This window comes from Watersipora subatra, chromosome 8, assembly GCF_963576615.1.
Source record: "Watersipora subatra chromosome 8, tzWatSuba1.1, whole genome shotgun sequence".
NCBI classification, from domain to species: Eukaryota; Metazoa; Bryozoa; class Gymnolaemata; order Cheilostomatida; family Watersiporidae; genus Watersipora; species Watersipora subatra.
The window spans coordinates 65,407,147-65,420,350 of record NC_088715.1 but is presented as its reverse complement, the minus strand read 5'-3'; the positions used below and the strand labels follow the sequence as shown (position 1 = coordinate 65,420,350).

At 36.2% G+C, this 13,204-nt stretch overlaps 1 protein-coding gene across 1 annotated transcript in view; it reads right to left on the bottom strand.

Moving 5' to 3' along the window:
- LOC137402863 (sodium/potassium/calcium exchanger 3-like) overlaps positions 1-13,204 on the bottom strand; it is a 47,235-nt gene that overhangs the window by 17,258 nt on the left and 16,773 nt on the right. The window contains exons 2-3 of the mRNA XM_068089372.1: positions 4,771-4,941; positions 329-512 (exon numbers count right to left, since the gene is read on the bottom strand). Coding sequence (XP_067945473.1) covers positions 329-512; positions 4,771-4,941 — 355 coding nt within the window. The remainder of the gene's footprint in view (positions 1-328; positions 513-4,770; positions 4,942-13,204) is intronic.

The following is a 13,204-nucleotide window of genomic DNA, read 5'->3' as shown; positions in this document are numbered from 1 at the left end:
ACATACAAATATTCCAAGTCTACATGGAATATTATTCCAAGTAGACTCAGACATAGGAGTCTCTATTATTCTGACCTTCAGCTGCAGCTGACGAGAACGGATCTATATTAAAAATCTTGTTAGAAGTTCTAGATTTTTGCTTTTGAACTAAATTATTAAAAATTTCTCTCTTTTCTAGCTTTCTCTGCTTCAATCAAACTATCCTCATGCACATGTTTATTTGAAACAGAGGTGATGTTTCAGGAGACCAGCTCAACATAAGCGTTAGGCTCTCTCTAGCAACTTGAATCAGGCAAAGTATTCATGCTTAATGGTTTGCTATGCGTACCCAACAATAGCCCCGACGCCAACATCTGTCTGCTGGGCTACACCCATTAGAGATGTAAAGAGCTCGGGAGCAGAGCTTCCAGCAGCCATAAAAGTTGCTCCGGCAACATCTTCTGAAAGTCGAAGCTTCTCTGAGATGATCTCAAGAGCTGGTACAAAGAAGTCGTCACACACAACTGCGAGACCTGTAAAAATGTGAACACAGTTGGTGGGATTGTAGGTAGTTGAGCTGCCAAAATGAGAACTAACTGTAGGTTAGCGAAAATACACACATAAGATATAAAACATTTTTACTAACTTTTGACTAACAAAAATGTAAGTCGGGAAATGACAGCGTGTATGTGTGTTCCTATGTAAGCTATATGTGAATGTTTGGTAAAAAAAGAGTGCAAGATTGATTAATGAATTAAGCGAAGAACTGTCTATGTTTATGTTTATCTGCCAAGCATATTTATGTGCTATTAGTATTTACCAAGAGTTATAACACAAGCGTTTAATTTATTTCTTTTGTCATTCCGCGCATGCGACTATTCTCTTTACCAATGAAAGTAAAAACTCTGACAGTTTACTAGCAATTGCACTAAATGGCTATCAAGACCAAGATAGAAATGGCAAACCCTGGCTCTGTACCCACCTTGTAAGATACCCTAACAGTCTAAAGTATCTCAAACTTATAATTATCTCTAGCGATACAACCATGTCCCTCATTTCTCCAGAAAAATATAAACATCTGGGCTATTATAGCCGACATACATGTCAATTCTAACTTGTTAAAGTGAGGGGATGATACAACTACAGCTGATAGCGGTAGCTATTTTTGGTTATCACCTTTTTTCATGTACATTTACAATCTGTGACGGCAGCACGAGGACGAAGCTTGGTGCCCAAGTACCAAAAATGATTTTTAAAAATTGGAATTTATTCAAAATCACGCAAAAATGATATTGACTCACAGTTTGTAATGCTATCTGGCCCAAATAGTTTACATGTATTTGGTTTGTAGGCTGATGGTTAACTATCATGACCCAGAAACAATCTTGTATTCAAATATTGAATTATAAGTGAAAAGGAGTAATAAAGGTATATAATAATGAAAGTTCCCTGTTCACTAAATGCTCTGATTGAACTACTTGTGGAGTTATACTATTGATACATGATCACTCGTCGTGGCGTTGCGTAGTGGTCTAGAACACCTGACCTGTAAGCAACAAGCGAGTTTCAACTTCTGAGAAAAGGGCAGAAATGCCATCCAACCTCAAATTGCTCTCAGCAACTGGGCATGTTTCCAGATGTTAGCAAAGAGGAATAATATAAACCAAGCATTGTAAAAGTGCACAGTAGTGAGTTGAGAGAAGTTTTACAACTCAAATAGATTTGACACTCCAACAGACACACGACTCAGAGCTTGTGTCTGTCTGCCTATAGACACATGACTCAGAGCTTGTGTCTGTCTGCCAACAGACACATGACTCAGAGCTTGTGTCTGTCTGCCTATAGACACATGACTCAGAGCTTGTGTCTGTCTGCCAAGCAACCAGCTAGGCTACACTATTTGCAGTAAGAGCTGTAGGAATGGGAATTCCACTGCCCGCATAGCTAAGAGCCATTCAGAGGCTGAAATTGTCTCTCTGTAAGCTCTTGTATTGATATTTGTCAATGAGATTTATAAAAAGCAGTGCCTTGTGCTGCCATTATATAGTGCCTGGTTATCTCAGTGTTCGACAGCGGCTGGCTAAAAGTAATATCGATACAACGGCTGTCATAGGCGAGGCGTTCCTCTGACTCCCCTGCAGCTTAGAGTAGACTCTGGAAGGTTCAGTATTGGATATTAAAAGCATTGCTAGCGGCAAGATGGCTACTGAGTTAGCCATAGTATACACAAACAGAATCAGAAATGTATGGTTGTCCTAGTCCAGACACATCTCTCTAATTAGTGAAGGCAATGCATGCCGGTCAGAGTTAATCAATCGTTGATATTACATCAGTGCCTCATACCGTCCCCATCGGTGTGGAGGCGTGATATAGTCTCTTAGTCAGCACCAGTCAGACGTTTGGCTCAGTTCCAGGTTCTTTGTTCGTAGAAATGGTAGCGCAAGGAGCTCAACCCACGCCTGCATCGTCTTGTTTGAGGCCAAACTGCCTCTCCATTTCAAGGCCAAGTGCGCTTGAAGGTCGGCCTTGAAGTGAATGGCGCTTTTAGCAGAAAATCTCAAGCTCTTTTTTGTGTTTTTCTTTTGTGACTTGAAACATTTTATTACAAGAAAACTCATTAAGAATTTTTTACTTTGGAAATTTAATAAACTTGTAATTGTACAATAATGACTGCTATGCAGGCCAGCTTTGTAATTGTACAATAATGACTGATATGCAGACCAGCTACCAACTCTAAACTATTATTGCATATAAAACTTGTATAATATGTAGGAGAGATAACTCTCATTAGGAGATCATTTTTAACTGAAGACAACAAAAGCCCCAGCTACAGTCAAACTTGCACATCTGAAATGTTTCGCAAACGATGTAATATTAGATAATATATAATATTAGATATATAGTATTAGATGTAATATTAGATAATATATAATATTAGATGTAATATAAGATAATATATAATATTAGATATATAGTATTAGATGTAATATTAGATAATATATAATATTAGATATAATATTAGATAATATATAATATTAGATACATAATATTAGATATATAATATTAGATGTAATATTAGAGCGAAATTTTGTCATGACAAGAAATTTACAACAGATGACAGTAAAAATTTCTCGAAACATTAAAATGTTGCAAAAGCAAAAATATTGGCAAAATTTTAAAATAAAATTTAAAACTAAAAAAAATAAATTCATGAAGTCAATTAAATTGAATCTTTTGTATAGCTTTCTTGCTTTATACTTAATATAAGTGAGAGTAAATTACTCTATATATGATGGGAGTAAGAGTAAGTTACTACTTATAGGATGTAAGTAAAAGTTACTATATATGTGATGTAAGTGACAGTAAGTTATGACATATTATTATTAGTCACTAGGCTTCCAAACTTACACATTGCAGCACTTACCCTTCCATCTTGCAGGACTTACCATTACACATTGTGTGTCTTACCCTTATATTCATGGCGGAGTAGAGTTACAATAAATACTCATTTGACTGATCAGAATTTTATTAAGTTAGTTTTAGTATTATTAGAGATTTCGCATTTGGTTTTACATGACGCATTTGTTATGCTACGTGTAGTTATGTAGTTATGTAGTTATGTAGTTAGGTAGTTATGTAGTTATGTAGTTATGTAGTAATGTAGTTATTTAGTAATGTAGTTATGCAGTTATGCAGTTATGTAGTTATGTAGTTATGTAGTTATGCAGTTATGCAGTTATGTAGTTATGTAGTAATGTAGTTATTTAGTTATGTAGTTATGTAGTTATGTAGTTATGCAGTTATGCAGTTATGTAGTTATGTAGTAATGTAGTTATGTAGTTATGTAGTTATGTAGTTATGCAGTTATGTAGTTTTGTAGAAATGTAGTTATGTAGTTATGTAGTTATGTAGTTATGTAGTTATGTAGTTATGTAGGTATGTAGTTATGTAGTTATGTAGTTATGTAGTAATGTAGTTATGTAGTTATGTAGTTATTTAGTAATGTAGTTATTTAGTAATGTAGTTATGTAGTTATGTAGTAATGTAGTTATGTAGTTATGTAGTTATGTAGTTATGTAGTTATTTAGTAATGTAGTTATGTAGTTATGTAGTTATGTAGTTATGTAGTTATGTAGTTATTTAGTTATGTAGTTACTTGAAATATTCATAGTTGGTTGTTGAGGCTTTAAAAATATTAAATTAACTAAAATACGTTTATTATAAAATCTTTACATCAACACCTGACTGTTTCAACGTTTATCGCAAATATCAGAACTGATTAATATAGTATGTCGAGGTTTGACTATGATTTCTTGAACATGAATATTTACAGACATTTGTAGCATCACAAACGCTCATCTCAAGGACAGCCTTCAAAGACATAAACAGACTCGACTACTCTGGTAAAGATAATTCTACATGACTGAAGCCAACTGGTCATACTCCCACTCCTCCCACATTGCACCCACAATTTATTATGTAAGATATATATAAAGTTGCCTCAGCTCTGAGGCCAGAAGTAATGTCATGTAGCATCTCATGCTGAGCTCTGAAGAAAGGGCAGCTGCACACAGAGAAAGACTGCTGAGGAAAGTAGAAAATTAAAGCTAGGCTTTGGACACGTCTTACATGTGGATGGGGTGGGGGGCAGTATGAGTGAGAGTAGGCAAGGGGGAGATTAGGTGATAGGAGGTGAGGGCAAAAAGGGGTGAACGGGGAAGTGGGGTGAGAAAGTTGAGGACAAGGAGGGGGTAACAAGGTGCTGGGAGTTGTGGTAAGATTCAAACCTACCAATAAAGAAGAAGAAGATCCACCAGAGGTGGTGTATAACCCAGAGGTAGCTGTATTTGGACGACTTCTCAAATGCGCACTGTTCCCAGGGCAGCCCAGCAGACGGTTCATTTTCAGTTGTGTTTTCCTGAATGCTCAAGGTGCGTCTCAGGTTCACATGAGTATTTCCTTCTACAAAATATTACAAGTTTTTAGCGCAGAAAGGTGCAGAATTTTAAGTAGTTGCAGCCAGCTATAACATATTTAATTAGGAAGTTTTAAGTATTCAGCCTGAGAGTTATTAGAGCAGTTATACTCTTTTATGAACACAGGCTAGGTTATACTATCATAACAAAACTCTGTCAAAATACAACATGGCGAAATGAAAGTTTAGTCAGATTTGAAATGCGCCGCATTCATACGAGTCCCAAGCAAATGAGATTCTCTTCCTGTTGAAGTGATGATGGTCGGGCCGTCACAGCATAAAGGTAAGGCCACACGTATCGTGTAATTTCAACTAATCTGGGAAATTCCATTCGTACGAAATTTCTGACCTGCCACACGGAGTTTCCCCACCACGGATTTGTACGAAACTAACTTTCAACTAGCCAATCAGAACGCGGTGATAAATTGAAGCCGATTCCGTTTCAATCATTTGCTTCAGTACAAACATGCGCAAAAGAAAACGACCTTCAACATTCAACTAACCTTTTCAACCGACCAATCAAACAACGATTCGTAGGAATTTCTGACGTTTCGTCCAATTCAGGATTCGTTCATCGTGCGCAACCAACGATGGACGAACTCGTCCAAATGTCAATTCGTACGAATCGTTTCGTCCAAATTTCGCCGATTTCATGAGAATTTTGTCTCGTGTGGCCCTACCTTTAGTCTCTACCGCTAGCAAGCTGTGGAAACAGTAGCTGATAAGTGTGGATCCCCACAATAATGTGTGGTCGAACACTATCATCACATTTGTGACTATATGATAACAACCCGCATACGTTTACAGATACGGGCTAACTTAACCTGCAGACACTTGCAAACACAAGCTAACATGGCCTGCTTGCATGCAGCGCTAGAGGTGGCCCGCTGTTCATAGTTCTCTTGTATATTTGCAAGCTATAGGTTTGACACGCAGCAACATGAAGGAAACCCAAGTTGTCACTAGCAATCAATCTCCTGTAAATTGCCTGCTCATGCATGTAACGGAGTGCAATGAGCGGCAGCTCCTAATCACATTAATCCTACCATGAGAATTGACCAACGGTTAGCTGGTCGGCTAGGGGCCTGCTCTGTTAGCTCACGAATACTTAGGATCTAAAGGAGCAATGCTCTAGCGACAAGGGAGAAAACTTGCTATTGTTTGACCGGTAGCATTGGCCTGAGATACTGGCTAGTCACACATATTGATAAAGCCATATCTACGCAGGCTGGTGTTAGAGGAGCCAGTGTGTTCAATCGCTATTACGGATGGTGGCGACCTTGAGACAAGCTCATGGGTGTTTACTTGTAATGCTTTTGCATCGCCGATACCTCATTGGCTAATCTTGTTATCACCGAGCACACTTTAGTTTGATTTTAATATTTATCCGAAACATTACAGCAAAATGATAGAATTGTTTGCAACTAAGCATAGGAATAAAAAAAAGATAATTGGCTTAAATTTATAATCCGCTAAAACATACCATCAGCACGAATATACATGTAGTTGAGATAGTTTTATGAAGTAGCGTGAAAGAGACATCAGCGGGTATAAATTGCCAGTCCGAGCTGCACTAACAGTGAAACAATGCTTCATTCTTAGCACCAGTTGGCGAGAAAATGACCAGTCACGTTGACCAATGCCACAGACCAGTAATATCATCAATTGTGGAATACGTTTCTCTTAGGCAACTCATAGATGCAACTTTTCCAATGAATTATCTTGAGGAAACTGCATATTCATTTAACATGTGATTCATACACAGTGGTCTTTATAATAAGAAGACTGTATATCTTTGATATTGTGAAATAAAACTCATTGTGAATAGTATTACAAAGTAATACATCATCAAATCATTCTACTTTCAGTTATTCATTAATAGCAAAACCAATTTGAGCCAAAAACATAAAATGCGATGACTAAATACCAATTTTATTTGTGATTGGTGGATCAGTTTCAAAACTTCTTTTAGCTTATCTGCATTGAATTACTAGTGATTGCTGTAGGGGCAGTCCCCACTGACCCTTACCTCCTGTTTACCCATGATATTTCACAGATCTGAGATTACAAAACCAAACACCGAATCAGTAAAAGTCTTGCAACATGCTTTAGAACAAATTTGCACATATCTATACATTGTGTGTTCATGTCAACACATAATATGTTCATATTCATATATCATGTGTTCATGTCCACACAGTATGTTTGTATCCACACATAGTGTGCTCATGTCAACACACACTTGCACATATCTATGCATTGTGTGTTCATGTCAACACATAATATGTTCATATCCATATATCATGTGTTCATGTCCACACATAGTGTGTTTATATCCACACATAGTGTGCTCATGTCAACACATGGTATGTTCCTATCCATATATCATGTATTCATATCCATACATAGTATGTTCATATCCACACATAGTGTGTTCATATCTACACATAGTGTGTTCATATTCATTTATCATGTGTTCATATCCATACATAGTGTGTTCGCATGAGCACATAGTATGTTCGTATTCATGCATAGTGTGTTCATATCCATACATAGTGTGTTCATATCCAGTCATAGTGTGTTCATGTTCCCATACATAGTGTGTTCATATCCACACATTGAGTGTTCATATCCACGTATGTTGTGTTCATATTCCCATACATAGCGTGTTCATGTCAGCACACAGTATGTTCATAGCTACTCAGAGGCTTGAAGAGTAACCTTCCATTATCTCCTTTATCATCCTGACTATTGGCGCCGCTACATGGGCCTCCGCTAAGTGCTATTACTATTATTATTATTACTATTGTCATTAGCGGGGAGCAGTAATGTATAAAGATGCGTGTTATAGAACTCTAAAGTTTGGCTGAGTGCAAGGGGCTGCTGCTTTCCTAGCTACACTTGCGTAACAAGCATGCCAATGTTTGTTTTATGATGCTTTTATGCAATGCTTATTTTTAATAATAACGCAACACTTATTCTTAATAATAACACAATACTTATTCTTAATAATAACGCAATACTGTTTCTTAATAATAACGCAATACTTATTCTTAATAATAACGCAATACTGTTTCTTAATAATAACGCAATACTTATTCTTAATAATAATGCAATACTTATTCTTAATAATAACGCAATACTTATTCTTAATAATATCGCAATACTTATTCTTAATAATAACGCAATACTTATTCTTAATAATAACGCAATACTTATTCTTAATAATAACGCAATACTTATTCTTATTAATAACGCAATACTTATTCTTAATAATAATGCAATACTTGTTCTTAATAGTAACGCAATACTTGTTCTTAATTATAACGCAATACTTATTCTTAATAATAACGCAATACTTATTCTTAATAATAACGCAATACTTATTCTTAATAATAATGCAATACTTATTCTTAATAATAACGCAATGATCACGGTCTTTTTAGTAAACTGTTTTAAGCTGTATATATACAAGCTAGTTACTTTGCCATAATAATTTCGTTGGTTGTATATCAACCAGTAATAGCTGTCTTGGCTGTATATTAACCAATAATGTTTACCCTGATTGTATATTAACCAATAACACCTGCCTTGGTTGTACATTAACCAATAATGTCTACCTTGATTGTACATTAGCTATAAAGTTATAACGTTTTTTATTCATATTTATTTTTATTATTTTTAAAAAGAATTATGATGACCCCCTCATTATTTATCAGAAAGTTGCTGTTCATCCTCCGGGCTACGCAAACTAGTGGAACTCTCGCCAAACCACTATTAAAGAGAATTTCAGAAGACACAAGCCATTAATAAATTGTAAGCGAGCCATGTAAAAGTAACAGCACTATCTACAGCCATCAGAATAAAGTTATTCTGATTGTTAATATTAAGAGTTGCTGGTCACTACACTTTCCTTTCTTTTTAATGTAATAACAGATTCGTTATCTTTACTATGTCTTTTGACTGTAAGATGTTCTGTTATTCAATTATGCTTATGAACAAAGATGGCGCGCAGTAGTCAACAAAGGTGTCTCATAAAGAACAGCAATGTAGGTTTTTAGAATAGCAGGTGTACAGCATAGGAATACTAGTATAGCAGGTGTTCAACATGGTGATACTGATATAGCAGGTGTTTAGCATGGTGATACTGATATAGCAGGTGTTTAGCATGGTGATACTGATGTAGCAGGTGTTCAACATGGTGATACTGATATAGCTTGTGTTCACCATGGTGATACTAGTATAGCAGGTGTTCAACATGGTGATACTAGTATAGCAGGTGTTCAACATGGTGATACTGATGTAGCAGGTTTTCAACCAAGCCTGTATTCACTGATTGCAAGTTGGGGCGGCTAATGTTAGGCGACTAGTTATGAACACCTGGGGGTGTTGAGCGGGCGGTGTAAGCCCCCAACAGGTTTCTCTTATGTAGGGCCTCAACCGGGCCTCTCATGTGTGGTTTTTAAAATTTTATTGGAAAATATCAACATTTTTCTATTTTTTGAAACTTGTTTTGTTTGAAGTGATGTGACTGACGAGACATTTTTAAATTAAAATAGGCAAAACTTGACCGCAGTTAAAACGCTCAGAAAAAAGACATCTTTTTCTTTTGAGCGTTTTAACAAAGATCAATTTTGCCGATTTTATTTTAAGTTCATACGGAGGTTTCCACGCTTTCGATGGGACATGGCCAAGCGGATGTTTGGTAAAACTTGATACTTTGCAAACCTTTATAAAAGTAACTAACAAGAATATTTTGCCACTGATGATGATGATAATGACGCCTAAGAACTACTAAAAGTTGATGTTTGTCTCTATGGCTTGGACTAAAGTGATATTCTACAGCGATAAAAACCGTCTCCATAGCTGATGGGCCAATAAATTTTCGAATAAATGATGTTGAAGTCGAGTTATCTGTAGCAATGTATCATTGCGTGGGAACGGGTCAAACAAATCCGTTCAAGTTAACCTTGTGTTTGAGATGAAATGTTACATTTTATCTGAGGACGAGTTATTCGAGTTTGACTGTACCTAGCCGAGGAAAGTTCCTAAAAAGTTGGGGCGGCTCAGCCAGCCAGCCGCCCCAGGTAATACGGGCCTGTGTTCAACATGGTGATACTGATATAACAGGTGTTTAATATAGTGATACTGATGTAGCCGGTGTTTAACATGGTTATACTGATATAGCAGGTGTTTAATGTAGTGATACTAGTATAGCAGGTGTTTAACATGGTGATACTAATATAGCTTGTGTTCAACATGGTGATACTGATATGGCAGGTGTTTAACATGGTTATACTGATATAGCAGGTGTTTAATGTAGTGATACTAGTATAGCAGGTGTTTAACATTGTGATACTAATATAGCTTGTGTTCAACATGGTGATACTGATATAGCAGGTGTTTAATGTAGTGATACTGGTATAGCAGGTGTTAAGCATCGCGATACTAATATAGCAGGTGTTCAACATGGTGATACTGATGTAGCAGGTGTTCAACATGGTGATACTGGTATAGCAGGTGTATAATATAGTGATACTGGTATAGCAGGTGTTTAACGTGGTTATATTAATATAGCAGGTGTTTAATGTAGTGATACTAGTATAGCAGGTGTTTAACATGGGGATACTAGTATAGCTTGTGTTCAACATGGTGATACTGATATAGCAGGTGTTTAATGTAGTGATACTAGTATAGCAGGTGTTCAACATGATGATACCTCAAAGAGGCTTGACATTCAGGGTCTCATAAGAAAAGTTATTTTTAATTCATTGTACTGTTACCGACCCGGCCAAAGTAGATTGCACATAGCACAACAAAAAGTTACAGTTGTTGTAGATGCCCTTTTGTATTTAGATGGTTAGACTCAAGTTATTATTTTGTCATACCCACCAGCAGTTAGTTGTCATACCCGCTTACAGTTAGTTGTCATATCCACCAGCAGTTAGTTGTCATACCCACTTGCAGTTAGTTGTCATACCCAACTGCAGTTAGTTGTCATACCCACCTGCAGAGACACTGCTGTCTCTAAATAAACAGATAAAAGTCAGTCCGCAGATGATATAGAATAATAGTCTAAGATGAGGTAGGTAGCGGCATGGCCAACTTTTCTTGCTGATGGCTTGTACATAAAACAGGCGATGAAGCTTTCCTCGTATGACCCTCTTTTGCCTCGAAATCTGTAAAAGATAAATTTGTGATGGTAAAATACCTTTTCAATGATCCCAACACAAGTAATCAAGTTATTTATTTGTGAAAATTCTGTTCTCTGTTCCACTTGAGAAACAACATATTTCTATTCAATGGTGACACCAGGTTTTGTGTGCAAGTAAATAGGTAATTACATAGGTCATGGTCAAAGTATTCGAATGATAAATATTGGCTACAGGCATGCTTAAAAACTCTTATTTGATATATGAAGACTTACAATGTTTGTGCAGATTATCAACAGAGACAATGACCTGGTATTTAATCAGCAGGGGCTCATTGAAGTAGCACAAATGGCTATACGAGAAAGCTTATAGGATTTTAACTCAATTTATTTCATTTCGGCAGTTCTCAACAGTATTACAAATAAAAGTCGAGACACCTTTTGCTACCACTACGCCTCACGTTTGACAACTCCTTATCCAATTCTTCCTTCCACATTGCTTGCATTATTCGTGTTAAACAGCCATACTTATAATTGATCCAGAAAAGCATTTGCACGTATCAGTTGCATGGTTATAATCAACAAACCAATATCAATTACGAGCTGCTTTGGGCTAGCAAGATCTATAAATTGCTTTAGGAGATCAAACTTTTCTATGTATACTCGATAATCTAAAAACTTTCATGCTCAATATTTAGCTAATTATGGATTATGTTTTTTTCTAAACTGTGATAACAGTCCTAAACAAATGACATTCAATTGATGCAATTCTACATTTCTCATATTAATTAGAGAGTGCTGCCTATTTGCTGACCTGTCTTCTGTCTGACAAACAAAACTCAATTTTTAAAATGGCTATATTTTCTTAGGAAAATTTAAACCTTATGAGCTCCATACCCGGATGCGTCTCCAATCATACAGAGTTGTTATAAAAACACTTCCATTCATCTATTTATTTGCCTGCAGGTAGATGCAAGCAACAGAATGTCTTCTATCTCCTATTGCTTTGGGATTCCAATTAAAGCTGAATGTTCAATAGTAGACGACTCACTGTGTGGCTAGATAGTCTAAGGTAACAACCTTTGATTCATTCACTGCTCAGAGACTCATTGTTATCAGACACCCGCAGAGAATTAATACTTGCTTACTATTAACCGTATTTATGTGTTGATATCTTCTCTATAAACTCTGTTTAAGTTCAACTACAGACTGCTTGGTTGAAATATCTGTTACAGGGTACAACAACACAACTTCACTTTTAGTAATTGATTTTAAACTTGGTTTGGCAAAAAATGCAACAAATCTATAAAATTCTTTTATGTAAAAAGCTTCTATTAAGTGAGGGTAAAGCTAAGCTAGTCATTTTAATCTATTCATAACTTTTCAAAACTTTTGAGAATCCTGAATTCCATGGGATTTGAAATATAGCAAGAAATCAACAATGTAAATGAGTAAATAAACAAGTAAATGCCCAAGAGGACATTTCTTCTCATTGACATCTCAAATTCCTTTCTCCATAGACATATTATCTATAAATATTAAATATAATTAATAAGTCTGTACTATTCTCGATCACTGTCTAAAATTCACTGTAGAGGTTGTAGAGGCAAAAACTGTACTTGTTTTGCGGCAGCAGGTAATTCCAGTTTTGCATCTGGTTCTGCTGCCACTAGTCACAAAAATCTTGAATATTTCACGGTGAACTTAATGTTATCATTTTTATAGCAATAGTTTAAATTATTCTTAAGTTAAATTAGCAAGCGGGTTGCAATGCTATTTACTCACCATGTTGACTGCTGTTGAAATGCTATTCAGTCAACATGTCTGCAGTAACTGAAATGCTAATAGGAGGCTCCTGACAGGTGTCGGCGATTGTTCCTTACTTCGATATCCTTACAACTCTTCATTTAAAGTCAACCGGTGCTGTCACATGCTGTCTAATTACTTTCTACATTGACATTGTCAATGTGCTGGAGATATTTTAGCACGTCTTTGAAAGCGTTAGCTTATTGTGGGTAGGAGAAAGGCGCGGAGACCTACTCTGTGAAATTGCATTTAGCAATTGTAAACGAAAGATTTGATTGGCTCTCTGTCAATAG